The 9,391-nt window shown below is 39.3% G+C and overlaps 1 protein-coding gene across 1 annotated transcript; it reads right to left on the minus strand.

The window, feature by feature from the left end:
- Nucleotides 1-355: 355 nt before the first annotated feature.
- On the minus strand, nucleotides 356-1,460 carry LOC124370997. The gene is made up of 2 exons (XM_046829307.1): nucleotides 665-1,460; nucleotides 356-486 (listed from the first exon to the last, which is right to left on the minus strand). Exons 1-2 carry the CDS (start codon nucleotides 1,458-1,460, stop codon nucleotides 356-358), a joined length of 927 nt encoding a protein of 308 aa, XP_046685263.1.
- Nucleotides 1,461-9,391: the final 7,931 nt, after the last annotated feature.

Consider the following 9,391-nt stretch of genomic DNA (forward strand, 5'->3'; position numbering starts at 1 on the left):
TTATTATAATGCATGCAATATTTTACTTCTTTACTACATAGTGATTTTTTTTCTTTGTTTTGTAACAGGGCGGAAAGTTCCTCGTAACGTTTGGAACTCCGTCCGGAGCTCCAAAGGATCCTCAGTCGTGTCATCATCATTGATGGACAGTTGAGATGACTTAGATGATGACGTGTTAGGGTTCCTAACAGGTACTTTTGACCTGTTATCGACTTTAGTTTGAATATTCTTCTTAAGCTTTTCTGACAATTTCTTTCTCTCTTCTAAACTTAAGGCAGGTTTCAAATTTTGCTGAACTTTATCTCTATACGTAAGACCTCCTGGTGAAGGTTTAACATAAGACTGTGCATTAGGTTTAGAGGAGGTCTGAACGTCCTCGGGGAGATTTACTGGGCAAGACCACAGACTGTTCCCCAGCACCTGCGGCGAGGTGCTGAACCAGAGCAGCCACCTGCTCAGTCAATGCACGCACCATACCCTCCAAGACTGTACATGAGGAACACTGTGCAGTCTGAACAGGGACAGATACAGCTTCAGAGTAGGAAACTCCTTTTTTTTGGAGTTGGGGCGACCCTCCTCCTGTACTCTTTACGCGCCTCGTTAAATGAAAGCTTTTCGATAGTCATAATTTTTAATATTTCTTTTTCTTCTTTAAAGATGTTACACTCTCTTGAGTATGCCGGATGTTTCCCCTTGCAATTGATGCATCGCGTCTCATTTTTGCACCCCTCCTCTTGGTGTCCTTCATCACCACAGCGGGAACATGTCTCCGGGTTCGAACACACTTTACTGGAGTGCCCGAACCTCTGACAGCGGAAACACCGCTGGGGGTTTTTAAAGTACGGCCGCACAGACAAAGACATATAACCGGCTTTGATGGTTTCTGGCGGATGGGGTTTTGCAAAGGTTAAAATAAGACCCGGGGTAGGAACCTTTACCCCGTTTTCGGTCCGAACAATCCTGACCACATCAGTCACCATCTCGCACTGCAGCTCAACCTTTATTTCCTCTTCACTGCAGTCCATAAGGTCTCGACAGAAAACGATTCCCTTGGAAGAGTTCAGAGAGGCATGAGGCTGGACAGTAATCGCTACCTGGTCAAAAAAACTCGTCATTTTAAGGAACTTCTTGGATTGGATGCAATTTGCAGCCTCCAACAGGATAGTTCCATTCCTCAACTTCCTTATAGATTTAGGTTGCCCTCCACAGGCTACTAAAGATTTGTGGATAAGGAACGGGCTCACCTTAGTCAAAGTCTTTCCATCTTCCTTATGACTTAGCACAAGAAATAAGGGAGTAGGAATATTTATCTCATCGTCGGTTTGTTCTTTTTCCATTTTTCTTTGCTTGTTTTGATCGAGCTCACATTCTGAGTCAGATAACTGCCGTTTCTTCTCTAGATCACTTTGATCTCTAGTTACTACGCTTCGCCCTAGTTTTGGGGTGGTTTCAGTTTCCATAAGTATTTTAACCAGCGCATCGTGTGTAAGGGTGCAGGCCGAGATACACCGGGAACGGGCACGCCCTCGATAAAACTGGGTCCCGTGGGAGCCCAGGTTAATCTACCCCAGATCCCCGGGGCCCGGTGTTGACTCGTTTAACCAGGCTGGGTATACTCGCACGGCCTGGGCTCGCACGTTGCAGCAGGAGCTCCGACACTCCTGCTCAATACACACTTCCTGACCAAGGACATCGAAGTGGCTGGCTTCTGAACCAGTACATGACTTACGCCTCGGCAGAGACAAGCTCACATCAGCTCTCACCGACACCAGATAGGGCACCTAGTGCCGGCTTAAGCACTCCCAGCGAGCCATGCACTGGAACGGTCGAACAGAGCGGGTACTAATAGACCCTGGAGGGGGATTGGGTAGGAATTAAGGAAATGGTTAGGTGGGTGTGGGCAGTTTAACGTCATACCCAGGACGGTAAGACAAATTAATTAGACGAAAATTTTTGCATGATATTGAAAGAGTATAATTAAAAAATTTTTTTTAATAATACATGAAGATTAAAAAGGAATAATAATAATAATAATAAATAAAAATAATAATAGTAGCAATGTGCAATAAAATTAAATACTGTTTTTTACTGATTCACACAGGATTATATCCGTCCCCATAATTAATATGTATGCATTTCATTTTGCAGCAGCCAAATGGATGTTGAGGAAATGGATGATGAGGAAATAGATGTTGCAAACGACGAATTCGAGCCAGGCCCTTCATCCCAAGCAGATACGGTAAACTCTACATTTGATATCAGCGTCTGTTTCATCTATGAATTAACCATCGACAAGATCATGAAGAAAGGTGGGAAAAGATTGTTACCCGTATATACGATAAAGAAAAGTGCAGTAAAAGAACGGCTGATTAATTTGCTATCATTACACCAGAATGCTGATAGTTTAAGGATACTCTCCAAGATCAAAGATGTTGATCTAGTCCAAGTTGGGGCTAAGTACCACCCGTCATGCCTTCAAAATTTAAGCAGAAAGAAAAGTCTAGTTCAAGAACAGACAGAGCACATTATGTCCTATGTTGATGTTGCAATGGAGCACATTTACTCTTACCTTGAAAATTCCGACGACTGTCAGTTTTCTATAAGACACCTTGCTGAACAAAAGGATCGCCCTAGTGAAAGAGTCATTTTAGAAAGAATTCAATCGAAGTACGGCAATGAAATTCTGACATATCAAGTACGTGGGGGGGGATCAATTATTTGCTTCAAAGACACCGGACGTCAGTTACTGTCCGATAATTGGTATAAAAATAGGTCGACTGACAATACCGAAGATCGAAAAAGAGTTGTGCGCGAGGCAGCAGCTATAGTTAGAGAAGAAATTTGTTCTCAGCTGTATTCAGCAGATGAGTACCGTGCGACTACTGAATTTTTAGTAGGTGCTGAAAGTGACGTCCCTGAAAGTTTGTCAATATTTCTGAATGATGTCATTATTCCTGGTAAAAGAAGAACATCGATAGATTATTGGAAAAAGCAGGTCACATCCATAGCACATGCGATTATAAAAGCAAGTCGTCCTAGGTGTTTCATTTCCAAAGTTTTGCTGGGAATCGGATGCTTCTTGAAAAAGAAATTTGCTTCAAGATTTTTAGTTGATTGTTTAGCATCTATTGGATTTTCGTGATCTTATTCTAAAGTCGAACTCCTTGAGTTATCATGCATTTCAAGGCAGCAACCACAAGTTCTATCCAATGGTTTCTCTCAATGGGTTGCTGAAAATGCAGATTTCAATATCAATACCTTGGATGGACGAGGTTCATGGCATGTAATGGCAATGATACAGTGTGTCACCCCAGATACGTCGATCAAGGTCGAAGGTTCAGTTACCCGAAACTATCGAGAAAGAAAATCCATCGATCCAGCGGAGATAGGGCACATTGAATTAGTTCCATACGACAAACCCCCCTCTGTTGGCTTAAACGCTATCAAAGTTTTGGATTTGAACAAATTGTATCCAATTCCAACATCAATCGTACCATCATTCATTGACTTGCTGTGGATGTATGGAAAATGGACTTGCGATGTATCACTTCCTGGCTGGAACGGTTTTATGGAACAGGCCACAGAAATGAAACCATTTGATTCTTCGAAGATATTATATCTTCCCTTCATAAATGCACCACCCACTGACAATGCAACAGTACTGACAACTCTGCTTCAAGCCTGCCAAGTTGGTGAATTGAGCGGTCAGGACACGAAGTTTGTAACCTTTGACCAGCAACTCTACTGGAAAGCGAGAGACATCGTTGCAAACAAGCTCCTCTCGAATTAAAAAAAAAGTTGTTGTTCGTCTTGGTAAATTCCATCTCATCATGTCCTTCATGGCTTCAATAGGCAACATAATGTCCGGTAGCGGATTGGAAAATGCGTGGACAACAATTTACGCCGAGGGATCGATACCGCAAATGCTTCTCGGGAAATCATATGCAAGAGCTGCAAGGGGTTACATGTTGACGAATTTGTCTCTGGCAAAGATTATCATCGACTCCTTGGATGAAGAGGAACCGGATTTCCTGGAAACACGTGAATTTCTAGACAGCATTTTAGGAGAATTGGATAGAACTTATGCCTTGGACCCAATTCACAAAACATCTGCCACATCGTTTTTGGAATCATTTGAAAGAAAACTGAATCAATTCGAACAGAGGGGACCAACAGCAAAACTTTGGGTCCAATACTTCAAGATGACATGTCTCTTAAAGCAGTTTCTTTTTTACACAATGTGCGGCTAAAACAAAAGTGAATCTTTCTTGCCTACCGCCATCTCCACAAGCGGCTAATTTTCACAGTCGACGCGTTTACCACCAAGTCTAAGCTTGGCTTGGCAAAGACATGGAGCCTACTTGATCGTGGTTTGATACCATTGGAAAGAGACCTTGACCCAGCTCCAGAAAACCTTTTGAACCTCATAACATGCAGTTGTAAGACTAATAATTGTGGAGCATCTTGCGGGTGCAGGAAGGCAGGCCTCACGTGCTCAGTTGCTTGCAAGCATTGTGGCGGCGAAAATTGCAGCAATGTCCCCGTTATCGACCTTGAAAATGATTTACTTGAAGACATTGATCTGGATTTCCCATCTCAAGTTGTTCACTGGCCTTCAAATGAAATGGACAATAGCACAGATGGTGGTTCAACAACTGATTCATCAACGACATCGAGTGAGACGGAAACTCATCCCAATTAACCACAAAAAAAAGCAGAGGCGGCAAAAAAAAGTAAATAATACTATGGATTTTGGATATTGAATTTTTGATAGTGGAAAATGTCATTGATATTGTCAAACAATTACTGGATTTTGTAATAAAATAAACATGCACATGAAGGAAGTATTTTTCTTTTCCCAGCCACGATTCAATAAACAATTTCATGCATTTTTTTATTGTACGCTCAACAACAATTATCAGCACATTTTTGGAAGAAATTAATAGTAATAAATATTAATATATAATAACAATTCACCACTTACAAAAATATTATTTTTCAGTTTAGAGTAATGATTTATTATGTACCCGAACTAACATCACCCTCGTCGGAAGCAATGGGAAATCTACGGCGTGAAAGGTTTGTCACGCTATAACTTCTAAACTTCTAAATTGTTCATACATGTAAATCCCATTTTCCAGAACGCTCAGATTCAAGAAACTGCTTTAAGAGACATGTCATCAAGTATTGGAACCAAAGTTTTGCTTTTAGTCCCCTCTGTTCGAATTGATTCAGTTTTTCTTTCAAATGATTCCAAAAACGATGTGGCAGATGTTTTGTGAATTGGGTCCAAGGCATAAGTTCTATCTAATTCTCCTAAAATGCTGTCTAGAAATTCACGTGTTTCCAGGAAATCCGGTTCCTCTTCATCCAAGGAGTCGATGATAATCTTTGCCAGAGACAAATTCGTCAACATGTGACCCCTTGCAGCTCTTGCATATGATTTCCCGAGAAGCATTTGCGGTATCGATCCCTCGGCGTAAATTGTTGTCCACGCATTTTCCAATCCGCTACCGGACATTATGTTGCCTATTGAACCCATGAAGAACATGATGAGATGGAATTTACCAAGACGAACAACAACTTTTTTTTAATTCGAGAGGAGCTGTTGCAACGATGTCTCTCGCTTTCCAGTAGAGTTGCTGGTCAAAGGTTACAAACTTCGTGTCCTGACCGCTCAATTCACCAACTTGGCAGGCTTGAAGCAGAGTTGTCAGTACTGTTGCATTGTCAGTGGGTGGTGCATTTATGAAGGGAAGATATAATATCTTCGAAGAATCAAATGGTTTCATTTCTGTGACCTGTTCCATAAAACCGTTCCAGCCAGGAAGTGATACATCGCAAGTCCATTTTCCATACATCCACAGCAAGTCAATGAATGATGGTACGATTGATGTTGGAATTGGATACAATTTGTTCAAATCCATAACTTTGATAGCGGTTAAGCCAACAGAGGGGGGTTTGTCGTATGGAACGAATTCAATGTGCTCTATCTCCGCTGGATCGATGGATTTTCTCAGAAAAAGATTAACAAAACGACACATCTTATAGGCCAATTCCATTGATACCATGCTTAATCAAGATAATGAACACCATGATAAAAAATAGATTGGTTTGGTTGACTGACAAATCCAATATGATAGCAGCTACACAATATGGATTTCGACGGAATCGAGGATGCTCAGATTACCTAACAAGGTTAGTATCAAAAAATATATAAGGCTATCTAAAAATGAAATTATAGTAACAGCATCCCTTGATATAGCCAGTGCGTATGACAGTGTGCACCACCTACTTTATACAATAAAATGTATATTCTTGGTATTCCGGCCAAGTTTATTCTGCATTGTCACAGGTGGTTATGTGAAAGGTGTTTAACAATAGAATATTCAAATTATTCAATTTCAAGAAACTCTAGTAGGGGATTACCTTAATGAAGTGTTCTAAGTCCACCATTATTTTCAATATAATTAAGTGATATAAATAAAAGTTTACCAAATAAAGTATATTCATTAAAATACGCAAATGATGTATTTCTGTACACTGCGGACACGGACCACAATTTTCTATAAGGAAAGGCACCTACAAGCAATCACTGGGAATTTAATATACCTTTTTTTATGACTCAAGGAGCTGTCAATTGTGTTAAGTACCTTAAATGGTAAGGAGATTAAAAAAGCAGATAACCACAATTTGTCACTGAAACAATCATTCCCTAGTTGTCTTGACATAACCTACAAGAGTCACCTAGTTGTGTACACAGATGGGTCAAGAGATATCGGAATTGAACCTCAAACTTTTTTGAATAATAAATAAGGTACCGTAATAAAATAATTAAATAGAAGTAAGTACTTTTTCCTCTTCATTTTATATATATATATATATATATATATATATATATATATATATATATATACATTAAATTGTATAAATGGCAATTGCCTTATTGTATAAATGGTAGCACATTCACCCGGCAAGTGAGAGATCCGGGTTCGACTCCCGGCGGAGCAAGCACTTTTTGCGATTCAATGTTTATATATATATATATATATATATATATACACACACAAAAGTATATTATGCCATGTTTTCGTAATGCAGGAACTATAGACTAGGATTAGGTTAGCAATGCGCCCTCCGCCGCCCATCAGAGCTCCCTGTCAATCATTTTTCATGAGTTAATACAAACATTGTACTAGTTAGACTATAAATTTGTACTAACAATAAATTATATTGTGTGTGATTATATATATTTTTAATTGCAACAATTTGTATTTGCATAGTGTTAATTAATCATATGGTTTCGACCTTGTTCTTGTTTTATTTTTGTCTCAAACATTTTGACGATAAACATTCATCTATTTAAATTCATTTACCGATGCTAATACCCGTCAAATTGCATTGTAACCTATACCGTTCGTAAACCCGCTAGTTTTTCTTTGTGTTTAGTAGTTTTTGAATTTCTTGTAGTATGTACATTAGTCTACATCGTTTTCATCAGCTGGTGTTTCCAGCGAAACGTGTAAGCATTGTTGTTGTTGCTTAGATACGAACGCGTAAATATCGCTGTTACTATTCCTTCCGTTTGTGCTTGTTTTCTTTTCAACTCGTTATTTAGTTACTAATTGTTAGTAATAAGTGATCCGTGTAGATCGAGTGATAAGAGACATACTCTTTCAAAGTGATGTCAGTGACTTTGTTGATGCTGAGGTGGAAGCAGTACCTAGTACATCCAGAGCCAGGCCTGGTCTTGAAGAGGATGATGTACAGTCCTTGGAAGGTATTTTATCCGACAGTAATTCTGAACTTACTGATTTTTTCGTCTGGTTCTGATGACGACTATGAGGCAGATTCGTCAGACCTTTAAACAAGTGACAGGGAAATCGGGGCAGAAGTTGGCCTAGGGCAAGCCCCCTCCTAAGCAGTGATGAATCTTCAGATAAAACTGAACACTTGACTCGCCCTGAGATCCAAATTACGCCTAATATTTCTAGACCAACTTGGATTAGGGTTTATCCTGGATCTGAAGATCCTATTGATGTTGCATCTCGATTTAAACAAAACAGGTATTTCAAAAGAAACAAAAACAAAACTATCTGAAGAAATAAAAGCCTTAGAAATTGCCAACAGCGTTCACAAAACAAAAGCTGAAAACTTTTACAGCATTAAGAGGCAGTCAACAAAGTCAATTATAAAATCTAGTGTAAAAGACTCAACTTGTATAGATATGGATTTCCAAAAAAAAACCTCTTGATTCCAAACTTAAGCACAAAATAATGACGTGTACTACAGAAGGCAATATTGTCCTGTTTCATGTTCAATATTCATGAACTCCCCAGTAAGAAATCATTTTTTTCACATATGACAAAACAGTAGCCAGAAAGGGATCAAACGAAGTTACGTCAATGTTCTATCACTATTTAATATGCTTGAATCCTAATGTTCGTCGTTTAAAAATCTTCTGCGACTCGTGTGGCGGACAAAACAAAAACTATTGTGATGTGCATACTTAGTTTTGCACCACTTAGATATCTTGGATACTGTGTCAGTAATTTATCCTATTCGGGGACACACACACCTCGAATGTGACAAAAATATGGCCCTTATTAACAAAAAAATCAGCTTGTGAGACTTCTGATGATTGGAGGGCCGAAATAAGAAAATCACGTTCAAAACCTGAACTCTTTGTTGTTATTGACTGTAAGCAAGACATGTTTTATTCGTGGAATGAAAACTTATCACAATTTTTTACAAAATCTTGTCCTTTTCCAACACGACCAATTAGGGAGTTAAAAATCACAATAGTTTAGTGATCAAAAAGATCACTAAACTATTTTCTTCTAAACATAGAAATATATTTATGACACTATATACATAATATTTGCAATCTGGCCCATAAAGGTTTTAGTAATTTTTTTGGGTATGAAATGCCTTGAAGCACGGAGCAGCGCACAAGCCTACATCACAGACACTGCACTGATAGCACGACTCCCGACGCACATTGTGTTTGGAGCAGACCGCACACATCCTTGTTGGTCTCTGTACGAGGCACATACTCAGGGAAGTGACATTGGATGAGACGAAGGACGAGGGTCTTCTTCAGCAGATAGTCTTCTTTTTTTGCTCTCATCATGGTGTTCTGACACAATCCTCTCCACAAGAATCTCCCGAAATTGAAGATTTGTAAATTTCTCCCCTTGTTTGGTATGAAGCGCATGTGCATTGAATATGCACATATTTATCAAGTGTTTGAACTCTTTTTTGTACCATACCTTTTGTCTTTTTCTCTCTAATGGGTATGCTGAAAGCATCTGGTCGACTTTGTCAACACCACCCATGAAAACATTGTACTCATCTACTATACCCGGTACTCAAATCAAATCAAATCAAA

Source organism: Homalodisca vitripennis, unplaced genomic scaffold, assembly GCF_021130785.1.
Source record: "Homalodisca vitripennis isolate AUS2020 unplaced genomic scaffold, UT_GWSS_2.1 ScUCBcl_758;HRSCAF=3428, whole genome shotgun sequence".
Classification (NCBI taxonomy): domain Eukaryota; kingdom Metazoa; phylum Arthropoda; class Insecta; order Hemiptera; family Cicadellidae; genus Homalodisca; species Homalodisca vitripennis.

Excerpts from the sequence above, each read along its gene's own strand:
- LOC124370997 (XM_046829307.1), bottom strand. The coding sequence starts at position 1,460 with ATGGAAACTGAAACCACCCCAAAACTAGGGCGAAGCGTAGTAACTAGA. Across the intron at positions 487-664 it reads TCCGGCATACTCAAGAGAGT|TCTTGGAGGGTATGGTGCGT; the intron begins GTAACATCTTTA and ends CCTCATGTACAG.